Source organism: Bos indicus, chromosome 12, assembly GCF_029378745.1.
Source record: "Bos indicus isolate NIAB-ARS_2022 breed Sahiwal x Tharparkar chromosome 12, NIAB-ARS_B.indTharparkar_mat_pri_1.0, whole genome shotgun sequence".
Lineage (NCBI taxonomy): Eukaryota > Metazoa > Chordata > Mammalia > Artiodactyla > Bovidae > Bos > Bos indicus.
In genome coordinates this window covers 36,234,738-36,251,481 of record NC_091771.1, presented here as the reverse complement: position 1 = coordinate 36,251,481, position 16,744 = coordinate 36,234,738, and the positions used below count along the sequence as shown (strand labels likewise).

The following is a 16,744-nucleotide window of genomic DNA, read 5'->3' as shown; positions in this document are numbered from 1 at the left end:
TACTCAGTCACTTCAGTCGTGTCTGAATCTTTGTGACCCCATGGACTGTAACCCACCAGGCTCCTCTGTCCATGGGATTCTCCAAGCAAGAATACTGGAGTGGGTTGCCATGCCCTCCTCCCAGGGATCTTCCCAACCCAGCGATCAAACCCTGATCTTCTGCATTGCAGGCAGATTCTTTTCAGCTGAGCCACCAGGGAAGCCCCCACATACAGTCTGTGAAAGTGAAAGTTGCTCAGTCATGTCCGACTCTTTGCGACCCCATGGACTATACAGTCCGTGGAATTCTCCAGGCCAGAATGCTGGAGTGGTAGCCTTTCTCTTCTCCAGGGGATCTTCCCAACCCAGGGATCAAACCCAGGTCTCTCACATTGCAGGCGGATTCTTTGCCAGCTGAACCACCAGGGAAGCCCACACAGCGTCTACATTAGTTAAAACTTATCAACCTGCACACCTAAAGGGGGTGAATTTCATTGTATGCAAATGCATCTCAATTATGTAAATAATTTCCTATGTATGACATGAATTAGAATCTTTTTTCCTTTGGTGCCTGAACAGATGATTCACAAGCTGGCAGCTCGAGCTCTGATAAGAGATTATGAAGATGGCATTCTCCACGAAAACGAAGTGAATCACGAGGTTTGCTTTTTCATGTGAAAGCCATTGTCTGTTTTTTTGGCCTTTCTTGAGTTGCTTTATCCTTGGAAATGTGAATGAGGATCAGCAGATGGAAAGGGACCCCTGTCATCATTGCCGTGTTTTCCATGCCGGGGTGCAGGGTGCCCCATAGTTACTTGATTTAGTTTTTAGTTAGCTTATTGAATGAATTATTGACAGAACAAAGGAAACTCAGACGCCTCCCTCAGTGCCTGTAAAGACACCACCTAGGTGCTTGTGTGTTGTAGGGTGAATGTCTCCATCTGTGATGAAAAGGCCAGGTCTGGGGGGCTGAGCCGCCTGGGGAGCTCAGCAGAGCCAAGCCCACCTTGCCCCCCCATCACTGAGCCACTGAGGCCCTGGCAGGGGACTCCCTCTGCTACCCCATACCCAGATGACTGCTGTCAAATGATGGCTGGAGCATTAGCGCTCAGCACACTCCTCCCCAGGCAGTTGGTTCCCTCAGAGGTCAGCACCCTCCTTCTCACCCTCAGGTCAGCAGCCTTGGTCCTGCTTTGCTCAGGGTCCTTTTCCATCTGAGGGCAGCTGACCAGCTGCACTGGCAAACCAGCCTGGACCAGTCCCTCTACCTCCTGACACCCCTGGGCTCCTCATCTTTACAGTGAGAGACAGACTCAATGTGACAGGTCTTGGCAGCTCAGCAGCCTTGACCTTGAGGGCTCCTTATAAACACACCACAAGCCACAAGAAGCTCATGAATATGAATTGCTGTTTCTGTACTTTAGCCTCTCGTTGAGCCCAGTTTTTGCAGGAAATGGCAGGTTAGCCACTTGAGATACTTAGGCAGAGCCATCGACTCAATGTTGCGTTGGAAATCCTAATTATAAAATTGCTGCTAAGTCACTTCAGTCGTGTCTGACTCTGTGCGACCCCATAGACGGCAGCCCACCAGGCTCCCCCATCCCTGGGATTCTCCAGGCAAGAACACTGGAGTGGGTTGCCATTTCCTTCTCCAATGCAGGAAAGTGAAAAGTGAAAGTGAAGTCGCTCAGTCGTGTCCGACTTTTAGCGACCCCATGGACTACAGCCTACCAGGCTCCTCCATCCATGGGATTTTCCAGGCAAGAGTACTGGAGTGGGGTGCCATTATCTACTTCTTATAGAAAGACACCTTTTTGTATTATGTAGTATTCATTTAATTGGTCAATAGGACATGATTTCATTTGTTATTCATTATTCTGTCTTATTATTCATTTTTCTTAGATGAAGAAGCAAACTTTAAAATCTCTGATTATTAAACTCAGTAAAGAAAACTCTCTCATAACACAGTTTACAAGCTTTGTGGCTGTGGAGAAAAGGGTATGTATTGTTAATTCACCGTCATTTTATCTATATTTGCGGGCTAAGAAGATGATTCTTGCCTTCGCTGTCACTGGTGGCCCCTGCGTCTGTGAAAAGCAGCAGAAAGCCTCTTATCCACGCAGGGCACAGGGCTTGCGTGATCTCTGCATGAGTTACCTGTGCTGTTATTTTAATGTTACAGTTGAATTCGTACACAATTAATAAAGATGAGAAATGCCAAAAATGTAACAAATTGTTGAATATGTGAATTTTAAGATATACTACAATTTGTTACATTTTTGGCATTTCTCACCTTTATTAATTCTTGACCCTCAGAAAATAAGAGAGGCCTGGGCTCCCCTTACCCTGTGAGTGGCCCTTTCGTCTACACAGTTTGAGAGGAGAGCCCTCCAAGGCACTTGGTACAGCGCCACCCAGCAGGTGCTCTATGAAGGGGACCCTCACCCCAACCTGACCATCTTCTCCCCCAGGACACAGGATCCAGTCCGACCCCCAAACATATTCCAAACCAAACATTCATGAGGCTTTAGAATTTGTAATAATAATTTAATGTGATAATGTCTGTTTTCTCTTTACCTGATTGTTATTCAATATAGTATGGTAATGAGTCACCTTCTCCTGATATTCCAAATACTTTGGAACTTATTGCCAAAGAAGACATAGATTTTCTGCCATACATGAGCTGGGAGGGGGAACAACCAGATGCCAGCAGGATGCAGGTGAGTGTTGATTACAAATCAATTGATATAATTGTGTGTACAAGTTGTGATTACAAATCAATTGATACAATTGATCAATTGTGTGCTCATGCTTTTATGATGGTAAGGGGAACCCTTCGCTAAAATAGCACCCTTTTGATCTGTATACAAGCAGATACTGATGTCTCCCTGATGATGGGAATTTTTGCACATTTTTAAAAATGCTGTTATGTGAGAAAGGCTCCATTTACAAATGTAGCTATAAAGTGCAAAAGAGGAACAATAGTGGTTACAGACAAACTGTGGTTCAGGAAGCCAAAGGCCTTATCTCTAAGAGTGACAGGCAGTTCATCCTGAAAGTAGTGATAAAAGCCTATCTAATTATCTAACTTCACCACCAATATTTATTAAAGTTTGTAGTGCTTTATGCTGTGGCCTTTGTGACCACATGATAGAAGTTGAGAAGCACAACTTAAATAAAAACTGGAAGATGTTAGTCACTAGTCATGTCTAACTCTTTGCAACCCCATGGACTCCCACCAAGCTCCTCTATCCTTGGAATTCTCCAGGCAAGAATACTGGAGTAGGTTGCCATTCCCTTCTCCAGGGAAATAAAACCTGGAAGATATATACAAAAGCAAAGGAACAAAACAGTGGTAGTAAGACTCTGGAGTATCCAAATTAGAGACGTAAAACTGCCAAAATCTAAGGATTTAAAATCCAAGGGAAAAAATTTATGTGCTTCCAAGGTGGGCCTAGTGCTAAAGAACCTGCCTGCTGACACAGGAGACATAATAGACACCAGTTTGATCCCTGGGTCAGAAAGATCCCCTGGAGGAGGGCATGGCAACTCACTCCAGTATTCTTGCCTGAAAAATCCCATGGACAGAGGTGCCTACAATTGGCGGGCTACAATCCATGGGGTTGCAAAGAGTCTGACACAACTCGGCAACTAAAGAACAAAATGTAAAGGATCTTGGCTAGCTAAAACACCTTTGAAAAGGAAGAAGAGGTTGGAGGCCTTACACCATCTGATATTGAGGCTTACTATAAAGCCACAGTAAGTAGGAAAGTGTGGTATTAACATAAAATGGACATCTAGACCATTGGAACAGCATGGAGAATCTAGAAATATATCCAGATATATAGGGCCAATTGTCTACAGAGGCCCAAGGCTATTCAATGGGGGAAAACGATCTTTTTAAAAAAAGATTCTGAAAAGATTGTATAGTCATGTACCAAAAAACAAAACAAAACCCCTCTACCCTTAGTTCACTCCATATAAAAAGATTGACTGGATTATTGGCTTAAATGTAATAGCTGAAACCTGAGTATCTGGGAAGAAAACAGGAGAAAACCTTAATGAGCTAGGGTTGTACAAAGCTTTCCTAAATTTAAAGAACAAACCACAAAAAAAATTGGTGAACTGGACTTTATTAATATCAAAAACTTTTATTCTTCAGAAGACACTGTTAAGAAAATGAAAGGGCAGACCACAGACTGGGAGAAAATGTTTGCAAAACATATCTGACAAATATGTTTATCTAAAATATATAAAGAAGTCTTACAATCCGATAATAAGAAAACAACCCAGTAAAAAAAAATAAGCAGAAGATCATTTTAGAAAACTCTCAGTTTCTTAAAGAGTTAACTATACACCTATCATTTGACCCAGCCAAATGAAATGAAAGTATGTGTTTACACAAAGACTTGCGCATGAGTATTCATTGTGGCTTTACTTGTAGCAGCCAGAAGTTGGACACAACCATCAGGAGATAAATGAGTAAACAAATTGTGGTACAGCCTTACGAGAGTAACTACTCAGCAGTAAAAAGGAGAAATAGTCTCTCAGCCGTGTCTGACTCTTTGCAACCCAATAGACTGTAGCCTGCCAGGCTCCTCTGTCCATGGCGTTCTCCAGGCAAGAATACTGGAATGTATTGCCATTCCCTTCTCCAGAGGATCTTCCTGACCCAAGGATTGAACCCAGATCTTCTGCATTGCAGGCAGTTTCTTTACCATCTGAGCTACAGGGAAGTCCTGTAGCTCAAAAAAAGGTTAAAAAGGAGAATTAACCATTGATATATACAACAACATGGATAAATGTCAGGGCAGTTATACTAAGTAAAAGTCAAAGAATATAAGCTGTAAGCTTCCATTGACACAAAATATGTGCAAACCAATCTGAAGTTACAGAAAGCAAGGAGGAGGAGTGAGATGCGGCACAAAAGGGCACGCTAAAGGAGTGTGTGCTGAATATGTCATTGCCCTCGTTGTGACAATGGTCTCAGGGATGTATATTTATGCCAGAACTCATCACTCTAAGATGTAGTTGTTTATGTCAATTATACCCAAATAAATCTATTTTGAATATCTAATTAGCTTTAACCAAATTGCCTGTTTGCATGTCCAACTCTGTGGCCCCATGGACTGTAGCCCATCAGGTTCCTCTGTCCATGGAATTTTCCAGGCAAGAATACTGGAATGGGTTGCCATTTCCTACTCCAGGGGATCTACCCAACCCAGAGATCAAACCCGCCTGTCTTGCATCTCTTGCGTTGGTAGGCAGATTCTTTATCTCTAGAGCCACCTGAAAGCCCAAATTGCCACTACATAGGTTATATCAGTTCACTCTCCCATCAGAAGCACTTGAGAGGCTGTTACTCTATTCTCTCTTTAACCCAGTATATTATTCAAATTTTTGATCTTTACAGATCTGGTAGGTTAAAAGTATTTTAGTGATATTTTAATTTTCATTTATTTCTTTATGAATGAAAAGGAACATGTTTTCATATTCCTAAGAGCCCACATATTCATCTTTTCTAGGTATCGTCCATTAATGTCTTTTACCTTTTTAAATTGTGAGATTAGTCATTTTCTTGTTTATCTTAGGAAAATTATATTTTGTAGGGAAATTAGGCCTTTATGATACGAGTTGCAAAAATTTCTCAGTTTGTCATTTGTATTTTGATGTTGCTTATCATCATTTTGTCATACAGATATTTTAATGAAGTCAAGCATTTTCATCTTTGGGTTTCTTTGTTTTGTATTGCTTTGTCTTTTGTCATGCTTAGAAATCTTTCCTTCAGATATTATGCTTTATAAAAATTTCCCATGATTTCTTTCTTTAAATAGTTGTATGGCTTCATGTTTACGTTGAAATTTTCTTTCCTGGTATAAGATGGGACATATGGGAACAACTTTATTCCTTTCCAGATGACTTCCAACTTTCTCCAGCACCATTTATTAAATAAGTCTTCTTTTCCTCTAATTGATTTTAGGAATCTTTGTTGTCTTTATCATCTCCTAACTCCCCACTTGTGTTAGGATCTGTTGCTGGACCCTGTATTCTGTTTCCTAAATCAGTCTGTTATAATTGTAATTTTATAAAAGTCTTTAATGTCTGATGGGTCTGGTCCATCACTTGCTCTTTTTTCACTTTACTCATCTAATTAAGAAAAATTTAACCAGAAAAATTTAAATATTATTTTAAATGTGTGTCTTGTCCTGTGTCCTGCAGTATTAATTATATGTGCTGAGCTGTGCTTAGTCTCTCAGGCATGTCTGACTGTGTGTGGCCCCATGGACTGTAGCTTACAAGGCTCCTCTGTCCATGGGGATTCTCCAGGCAAGAATACTGGAATGGGTTGTCATGCCCTCCTCCAGGGCATCTTCCCAACCCAGGGATTGAACCCAGGTCTCCCACATTGCAGGCGGATTGTTTATCCTCTGAGTCACAAGGGAATCCCAAGAAGACTGGAAGGGGTAGCCTATCCCTTCTCCAGGGGAGCTTCCCAACCCAGGAATTGAACTTGGGTCTCCGGCATCACAGGAAGATTCTTTACCAGCAGAGCTACCAGGGAAGCCCCATTAATTATTTAAATATACACATTTGTCTGAACTGGGAAGGGACTACTCCTTTTAAAAAAAAAAAACCTCATTTACATTGGTAAAACTAAAAGCTGATTATTTTCAAGATATCTCAAGGACTAGTAATTCATATAAAATGTGATTTTATTTACATGTATGTTTTTAAGGAATACTCTTTAAAATTTATTCAGATAATAGTAGTGACAGCATCCCTCATTCTCTTTTTTTTTATATATTTTCATATTCTAATATAAAAGACATTAATTTACTTAAAGCTTTGGAGTTTTTTTTTCAGTTTTCTCATTTTCTTAATATTTCTTAAAGCAGTATAAAAGACTGGAATAATTTCATTCTATCAGTTTATTTTAGGGCTGCTAAGTTGCTTTAGTTGTGTCCAACTCTCTGTGACCCCATGGACTATAGCCCACCAGGCTCCTCTGTCCATGGGATTCTCCAGGCAAGAATACTGGAGTGGGTTGCCATGCCCTCCTCCAGTGGATCTTCCCAAACCAGGGATTGAACCTGCATCTTTTATGTCTCTTGCATTGGCAGGTTGGGTTCTTTACCACCAGTGCCACCTGGAAAGCCCATTTTAGGACTAATTTGACACTATAATATTGCTTATTGTCAAGTCTTTGGCAAGTCTCTTTTATGGTCCTCAGTTTCCTCTTGTGGAAAATAAGGGATGTTTAAAATTCTGTGATTCTAAGAACAGAGAGAGATTAAGATATTTGGTGTATTTACCACTGATATTGTCTCCAGCTCTCCAACTCCATGTCTGTAAATGAGGGCACTATAGGTAAGTGACCCTGAGTGTCTGGTCTTCTCAGTGCCCTGGGACAGACAGTTTCATCAGTGCTGAGAGGTCAGCTCCTAGGAAGCCTGGCTTCTTGATCATCATCCACTTAACCTGTGCTTTCCTTATATTGTCACTTCTCTTTCTGGCAGACACTTTCAGCATCGTCTGAATGGAACCAAGAACCCAAACGTAAATGTAAACGTAAACAGACTAAAAAGAAGCGTTCATCACTTAAGATGATACTTTCTGAAGATTTTAAAGCCTTTAGCTCAGATGCCCCAGAAGAATCTGAAGCGGTCAGTTTTGTCTTCAGGGATGCAGAGGAGCCCTGGGGTTTGGGTCTGATGGAGTCATCTAAACAAACAGAAGTTAAACCACAATTCACAGAAGCTATCTCACAGAAAACGGCCGTTTCTGACATTCCTACTGCCCCTAGTTTCTTAACTACACCCCTCCATGTTGGCTCTGGTTTCTACCTTCAGGCCAGTTCAGCACTGTTTGGTTCTCCAGCTGGTCCCAAACACTTCGGTTCCCCTAAGAAGTACCTGGAAATGGGCAGTGGTGCCGACGTTTCCCTGGACATGGCGTCTTTTCCCAGGCTGCATCTCCAGGGGTCACCTTTGCAACTTGCTGCTGCTCCCAGGGTCTCGTTTAGCTCCAGGTCTCAGCTGCCCAAAACCAATCAAGGGGGTGCCACAGGCTTCAGTGCCCTCACTACCCTTCAGCAAGACCCTCTCTCACGGCCGAATCTTTTTTCCTGTTCTGCAAGTCTTCTCCCTTGTCCACTTGTAAAGTCTGTCTTTTCTTCCCCTGCCTCTCCTCCCTCCCTACCCAGGGGCGTTGTTCCCCCTCCTCCCCCTCTACCTGGGTGGTGTGGTGTTCTTCCTTCTCCCCCTCTTCCCCCTCTAACTGGGGGACTTGTTCCCCCTCCTCCCCCTCTATCTCAGAGGGTTGGCATTCCTCCTCCCCCTCCTCCCCCTCTACCTGGGTGGTGTGGTGTTCCTCCTTCTCCCCCACTTCCCCCTCTAACTGGGGGACTTGTTCCCCCTCCTCCCCCTCTACCTGGGTGGGGTGGTGTTCCTCCTCCTCCCCATCTTCCCCCTCTATCTGGAGGAATTGTTCCCCCTCCTCCCCCTCTATCTCAGGGGGTTGGCATTCCTCCTCCCCCTCCTCCCCCTCTTTCCTCTCCTCTTCCCTCTCACCATCTCCCATCTCCTAGGAGTGCCAGTTATAAGCTGCCAGTGGCTCCATCTGGCCCTGCTGAGGATGCCCGGCTGGACATTCCTCTGTTAGCTGTGTATGATAAACCTTTGTCATTAGACTCCCTCCAATATGACTGTTCATTTTTTGAATGTTCTTCTGAAACGGAAAGTGATAAAACAGGAGAACTTCTGGCAAGTAGGATTTTTAAAAAGCTGGCAGAATATGACCTGAGAAGTGGCTTTACTGCAAGTACTCAGGCACAAAAAGATGAGGATGGCCTAGTTGGCAAAGCAAGCTGGAGGAATTATGTGCCTTCGACTGAACTCTTCAGGCTTCAGACCAAGGTACTAGTCTTCTCTCTCCATAAATCTGCTTCATTAGCTTCAAAGTTCAGGATGGTGCTACACAAAGTAGCTACTCACCAGACTGCTGCTGGTCCACACTGACATGAGGAGCTAGTCCCAGAACGCAGCTTCCTTCACTGAGAAGCCAGCCAAACAAACAGTGTGCTTGAGAAAAGCTGGTGCTTACCTACCTATTTTTAACTGTTAGGCCAGAATATCATGAAAGGGAGTGTTAACATTCCTCAGTTGAAGGTTAGCATCCCTCAGTGGGTCCTGGGGTAAGACATTAATCTCCTAGGTTCTAAAACTGCTGAACTGCAATTCACACAAATTTCACATTGCAAAGTAAAGCACAAGTGTTGTAAGTACACTTTAAATATTAAAAGTTCTCAGGAATATGACTCAACATGTGAGCTTATATTAGAGATTAGCATTCCATTTGTGAAGCTAAATCACACTATAAATTTAGTTCTTGCACTGGTACTAAGACCCAATCTGATATCTGTAATTAACTTGTTTTGATGTAATATGCTCAATCTCTCAGCCATGTCTAATTCTTTGCAACCCCATCCACGGTAGCCTACCAGGCTCCTCCATCTGTGGAATTTTCCAGGCAAAAGTATAGTAAAGTAGAAAAGTAACTTGGTTTAGTGTCAGTTCAAGTCCCAACCCTTCCACTCTGTGATCCAGGGCAAGTCAGTCTTGCAGTCATCCACGTAATGAAAGTAATAAAAGTGTCCAGCTCGCAGAGAGGTAGACCAGCTGCCCGCAGCCTCCACCTGGAGAAATGCATGTGAAAACAGCATAGCACAGCAACAGTCTTTGAGCCAGAGTGTTGAGGTTTAGGTCCTGCTGCAACTGCTTGTCAGCTGTGTGACTTTGGACAACTTGCTTAAGTTTTCGTACCTCAGTGTCCTCATCTGCACAGTGGGTTCAGTGACAGTACTTCACAGGAAGCAGCTCACAAGAAAACAGCACTCCACACTAGGTGAAGGCCAGCTGGCACAATGTGTCACTCCTGTTAGTTTTCAAATTGTTGCCATAGATCCTTTCACCCATGTGCTTGCCTGCACCCCACCTTCGCCTCCACGCCCTGTGTTAGTTCACCTTGGACCTGGAGTCTGTCTGCTTCTCAGTTAGGATCCCAGGATCAGGCTTGCAACACTTCTGTAAGCATGTGATGAAGATCCGTCTTAGCTGGAGTGGGCAGAGTATGTGAGCACAAGGAAGGTAGTTTCAAAGAGCATGTTCAACATAATTTTATCTTCAGTAGAAAAGAGTCATTTTCATATTTCATCATAAGGACACATTTTAATGTTGAACAAAAGGAACCATGTTATTTAAAAGTTTGAGAAACATTGTTTCAAAGAATTATTAGAAGAAAAAAAGTATAATACTATTTTAAAAAACGTCCATACGTGAACCTCTCTACTGCTTTATTACAAATGCTACCAGATATAATACTTATTGTCCATAGTATTTATGAGATTCCCAATAATACTGTGTTTGCACATGAAGAAACTTCAATTTTACAGTATAGATGTCTTAATTCCCTGAGTGGAAAACATATTATTCATCACATAACTCATGTGATGAAATTGTAATAATGTGGCTGAAATTTTGTTTTGTTAATTTCTTAGGATGGATGCTGGAAACTTACACAAGAACTGGGATTTATATTAAAACTTAATACAAATATTTTAAACAGCTTTCTTGAGCAAAAAGGCATTCGATCTTTAGGTATGTCACTAGTTTTCTATTTATAAATGTCACGCTCTTAAATGTTACACGTTTTTGTAAACCAGTGTTCTAATATATTTGTTTCTTCCAGTCCAGCATTTCTCATGATGTACTCTGCATATAAGTTAAATAAGCAGGGTGACAATATATAGCCTTGATGTACTCCTTTTCCTATTTGGAACCAGTCTGATGTTCCATGTCCAGTTCTAACTGGTGCTTCCTGACCTGCATACAGATTTCTCAAGAGGCAGGTCAGGTGGTCTGGTATTCCCATCTCTTTCAGAATTTTCCATGGTTTATTGTGATCCACACAGTCAAAGGCTTTGGCATAGTCAATAAAGCAGAAATAGATGTTTTTCTGGAACTCTCTTGCTTTTTCCATGATCCAGCGGATGTTGGCAATTTGATCCCTGGTTCCTCTGCCTTTTCTAAAACCAGCTTGAACATCTGGAAGTTCACAGTTCACATATTGATGAAGCCTGGCTTGGAGAATTTTGAACATTACTTTACTAGTGTGTGAGATGAGTGCAATTGTGCAGTAGTTTGAGCATTCTTTGGCATTGTCTTTCTTAAGGATTGGAATGAAAACTGACCTTTTCCAGTCCTGTGGCCACTGCTGAGTTTTCCAAATTTGCTGGCATATTGAGTGAGCATGTTCACAGCATCATCTTTCAGGATTTGAAATAGCTCAACTGGAATTCCATCACCTCCACTAGCTTTGTTCGTAGTGATGCTTCCTAAGGCCCACCTGACTTCACATTCCAGGATGTCTGGCTCTAGATGAGTGATCACACCATCGTGATTATCTGGGTCGTGAAGATCTTTTTTGTACAGTTCTTCTGTGTATTCTTGCCACCTCTTCTTAATATCTTCTGCTTCTGTTAGGTCCATACCATTTCTGTCCTTTATCGAGCCCATCTTTGCATGAAATGTTCCCTTGGAAAGCTGGAATCAAGATTGCCGGGAGAAATATCAATAACCTCAGATATGCAGATGACACCACCCTTATGGCAGAAAGTGAAGAGGAACTAAAAAGCCTCTTGATGAAAGTGAAAGTGGAGAATGAAAAAGTTGGCTTTAAGCTCAACATTCAGAAAATGAAGATCATGGCATCCGGTCCCACCACTTCATGGGAAATAGATGGGGAAACAGTGGAAACAGTGTCAGACTTTATTTTTGGGGGCTCCAAAATCACTGCAGATGGTGACTGCAGCCATGAAATTAAAAGACGCTTACTCCTTGGAAGGAAAGTTATGACCAACCTAGATAGCATATTCAAAAGCAGAGACATTACTTTGCCAACAAAAGTCCGTCTAGTCAAGGCTATGGTTTTTCCAGTGGTCATGTATGGATGTGAGAGTTGGACTGTGAAGAAGGCTGAGCGCCGAAGAATTGATGCTTTTGAACTGTAGTGTTGGAGAAGACTCTTGAGAGTCCCTTGGACTGCAAGGAGATCCAACCAGTCCATTCTGAAAGAGGTCAGCCCTGGGATTTCTTTGGAAGGAATGATGCTAAAGCTGAAACTCCAGTACTTTGGCCACCTCATGCAAAGAGTTGACTCACTGGAGAAGACTCTGATGCTGGGAGGGATTGGGGGCAGGAGGAGAAGGGGACGACAGAGGATGAGATGGCTGGTTGGCATCACCGACTCAATGGACGTGAGTCTGAGTGAACTCCGGGAGTTGGTGATGGACAGGGAGGCCTGGCGTGCTGCGATTCATGGTCGCAAAGAGTCGGACACAACTGAGCGACTGAACTGAACTAAATATATTTGTTACATGTGAAAGGGATTATATTTGTTAATCATCAAAGGATGGGACTAGTTTCTAGTCATCTTTACCATTAAGTAGGGTACTACCTGTGCAGATCTATTTGCACGAGTAGCAATGACTGCTGTAGAAAGATCCAAGTAGCCTAAACACAAAGATCGCTTTCACGCACACCTCATAGTCAGGTGTCGGTCCATAGGAAAGTCCCACCCCATACAGCGGTTTGGACACGTAGACTCCTTCTATACTGCAACTCGTCCATCACCAACATGTGTCTTTACAGTTACTCCTATTGAAAAGAAGAAGAAAAGATAACTCTGGCATCATCCACCTGGTAGACCAGAGGGAGAAAGAAAAAATGTGGCAAGGATGAGGCTCTGGGCCCCACCCAGATATTAACACAGGGAGTTGGGAAATGTACTCTTTGAATTGCACTTTGAATTGCATTAGACGAAATGTAACAATGAAAACTTGCACAAGCAGAGTGTTCTAGTTTCTGGAGTGAAAGAAGAGCTGATTAACTCCTGCCCATAACATTTATTAACCCTAGACAAAGTATTTTAAAACCACTCTCTGAAGGCCTGGAATATAATCAGAAGCAGGCAGAAACTAGCAGGGACACAAACTTTGAAAGAAGAGAAACAAATTAGGTGAGCTCCACTTTTATCCAGCTTTTCACCTGAAGGTGCGTCTCAGTTCAGGAGGCACATGGAGGTTAGAACTGAAACAAAGTGTTCATGGGATGATGGCACAGGGGTCAGCGTTTGAGGCTGAGAGCACCTCGAAATTAAAGGTGAGAATACTTAATGGAGGGGACCGAAGAGCAGGGAGCTCTGAAAGCTGCACTGAAAGCTCCCTCAACTTTTGTTTTGGGATTGTGTGTTTGTTTTTTGTTGTATTGATTTATTTGCTTGTTTTTAGAGAAACAAACTGCTACATCTGCTAGTGGAAGAAAATGCTTTGGTTTGCTCTGAAGATTCTGCAATTGTTCAGGTGTATCATAGTTCATAGATTGCCATGAATAATGTTAATTAAATGCCAGTAAACTTTATTTATTCTTTTTGTATGGAATGTACAAATTTCGGGGGATGATCGTATCAGTGGGCCCTGTTCTTAACTTATGTAAAACATTCTCATCAATATTGGCATCATCTGTGTAATACTCCCAGTAGATTTTCTCAAAGTCTGTTCACTTAAAATTGTATGGAATGACATAATAAAAAAATCTGACTTACGCACACACACCTCCCTCAGATCCTTGGCTGTCCCCTAACCTATACATACACCAGTGTGCCTTCAAGGAATCCAGAAAAAAGCAACAATCCAGAAGCTAGAGGGCTGAGCAGAGATTTCAGCTGTCACCAAGTGTTAGGAAGACAGAATTTGGTGTTCAGATTACAACAATTTAGACTTGATAAATGTCTCAGGCTTTCCACTGAAACCCTAGAAGAGCCATAAAGACTGTATATCATGATCAAGGACTGTCTGACAGGATGAGGGGGGGGAAACTGAACAGTCCCACCCTAACAAGGCCTAAAGCAAAGCCTTCAGAGGATCCACCAGAACAAATGTAAAACTATGAAAGTCCTAGAAGGACACAAGGAAAACTGAAAAATTGAAACATATATGGAGATTATGCAACATGTTACAGAAGAAAACGTGAGTCAAAAGAGAAATTAAAAAATACCTTAAGACAAATGAAATTGGAAATTGTGGTGGTTGTTATAGTTGTTTAGTTGCTAAGTCATGTCCAACTCTTGGGACCCCACGGACTGTAACCTGCCAGGCTCCTCTGTCACCTGGTGGCTCAGCGGTAAAGAATCCGCCTGCAATGCAGGATGTGCAGGTTTGGTCCCTAGGTCAGGAAGATCCCCTGGAGAAGAGAATGGCACCCACTCCAGTATCTTTGCCTAGGAAATCCCATGGAAAAGAAAAGAGAAAATGGAAATACAACATGGCAAGATTTATGGGATACAGCAAAAGCAGTTCTAAGAGAGAAGTTCATAGAGATAAATGCCTAATTAAAAAATAAGATGTTTAATAAGCAATCCAGCTTTTTCTGCAGCCATTGAGATGATAATATGATCTTTATTCCTCGATTTGTTGAACACATTGATCAGTGTGTGCATATTAAACCGTGATCTTAACTCTTCTCTACATATTTTGCTAGAATTCACTGTGAAGCTGTCTGGTCCTGGACTTTTGTTTGTTGGGAGGATTTTGGTGTGTTTTTTTTTCCCCCTAATTCAGTCTCATTACTGATAACTGATCTGTTTTCTACTTTTCTTCCTGATTCAGCCTTCTTGTTGTTCAGTGGCTCAGTCGTGTCTAACTTTTTGCGACCCCATGGACTGTAGCACACCAGGCTTCCCTGTCCTTCACCACCTCCTGGAGCTTGCTGAAACTCATGTCCTTTAAGTTGGTAATGCCATACAACCACCTCATCCTCTGTATCCCCTTCTCCCCCTGCCTTCAATCTTTCCCCTCATAAGGGTCTTTTCTAATGAGTTGCCTCTTCCCATCAGATGGCCGAAGTATTGGAGCTTCAGCTTCAGCATCAGTCTTTCCAATGAATATTCAGGATTGATTTCCTTTAGGACTGACTGGTTTGATCTCCTTGCAGTCCCAGGGACTCATGAGTTTTCTCCAATACCACAATTCAAAAGCATCAGTTTTTCGGCATTCAGCCTTCTTTATGGTCCAACTCTCACATCCATACATCACTACTGGAAAAACTATAGCTTTGACTAGACAGACCTTTGTTGGCAAAGTAATGTTTCTGCTTTTTAATACACTGTCTAGGTTTGTCATAGCTTTTCTTCCAAGGAGCGTGTGTCTTTTAATTTCATGGCTGCAGTTACCATCTGCAATGATTTTGGATCCCAAGTAAATAAAGTCTCTCACTGTTTTCCCATATATTTGCCATGAAGTGATGGGACTAGATGCCATGATCTTAGTTTTTTGAATGTTGAGTTTTAAGCCAGCTTTTTAACTCTCTTTCACCTTCATAAAGAGGCTCTGTAGTTCTTCTTTGCTTTCTGCCATAAGGGTGGTGTCATCTGCATATCCGAGGTTATTGATATTTCTCCCAGCAATCCTGATTCCAGTTTGTGCTTCATCCAGCCTGGCATTTCACATGATGTACTCTGCATAGAAGTTAAATAAGCAGGGTGACAATATACAGCCTTAACGTGCTCCTTTCTGAATTTTGAACCGGTCCGTTGTTCCATGCCTGGTTCTAACTGTTGTTTCTTGACCTGCATACAGGTTTCTCAGGAGGCAGGTAAGGTGGTCTGATATTCCCATCTCTTTAAGAATTTTCCACAGTTTGTTGTGATTCACACCATCAAGGGCTTCAGCATAGTCAGCAAAGCAGAAATAGATGTTTTTCTGGAATTCTCTTGTTTTTTTTTTTGTATGATCCAGTGGATGTTGGCAATTTGTCCTCTGGTTCCTCTACTTTTTCTAAATCCAACTAGGACACCTGGAAATTCTCAGTTCACATACTGTTGGAGCCTCGCTTGGAGAATTTTGAGCATTACTTTGCTAGAGTGTGAAATGAGTGCAGTTGTGCAATAGTTTGAACATTCTTTTGCATTGCCTTTCTTTGGGATTGGAATGAAAACTGACCTTTTCCAGTCCTATGGCTACTGCTGAGTTTTCCAAATTTACTGGCATATTGAATACAGCACTTGGGAGATCCAGTCTTGGAAGATCATATATCGCTAGGAATTTTTGCATTTCCTCTGTGCTGTGTTTAGTCAATCAGTCGTGTCCGACTCGTTGTGACCCCATGGTTTGCAACCTTCCAGACTTCTCTGTCCATGGGGATTCTCCAGGCAAGAATACTGGAGTGCGTTGCCATGCTTCCTCCAGGGAATCATCACAACCTAGGGACAGAACCCAGGTCCTCCCACATTGCAGGCATTTCCTCTAAATTGTCCATTTTCTTGGCATATAACTGTTCATAGTCATCGACGATCACTTTCAAAAGCAGTGTACGTCACAGGAATGTCAGTCCCCAGATCAGAAGAGTGTTTATTTTGAAAAGCTGAGGGAAGGTTGGAGTGTAAGTGGATGGATTGGAGGATGTATACAAGGGGGGCTTCAACTTAAAATATTTTCTTTCTTTTAAAGAAAAGAGAAAAATTCAAAACGTGGAAAACTGTTAAGAGTAGATAAGCTATGAGGTGATGGGGATATTCATCATATTGTTTTTTCTACTTTTCTGTAGGCTTCAGATATTTTTTAAAAAACCATTGAGTGACTTTGTTGTGGTGATGCAAACAGTGCTACGTATCAGACATTTTGGAAACAGTTAATTGACCTGGGAAACTACAC

The 16,744-nt window shown here is 42.1% G+C and overlaps 1 protein-coding gene across 3 annotated transcripts in view; it reads left to right on the top strand.

Annotated features, from left to right (window-relative positions):
- PARP4 (poly(ADP-ribose) polymerase family member 4) overlaps positions 1-16,744 on the top strand; it is a 76,927-nt gene that overhangs the window by 52,713 nt on the left and 7,470 nt on the right. For 2 of the 3 annotated variants that reach the window (XM_070800318.1, XM_070800316.1), the window contains exons 28-33: positions 559-639; positions 1,882-1,977; positions 2,577-2,699; positions 7,497-8,894; positions 10,535-10,634; positions 11,520-13,637. In XM_070800318.1, the coding sequence (XP_070656419.1) occupies positions 559-639; positions 1,882-1,977; positions 2,577-2,699; positions 7,497-8,894; positions 10,535-10,634; positions 11,520-12,046 (2,325 nt within the window). In that variant the 3' untranslated portion in view covers positions 12,047-13,637. Of the gene's footprint in view, positions 1-558; positions 640-1,881; positions 1,978-2,576; positions 2,700-7,496; positions 8,895-10,534; positions 10,635-11,519; positions 13,638-16,744 lie in introns of those variants that run through there. The other variant, XM_070800317.1, reaches the window with a different exon arrangement.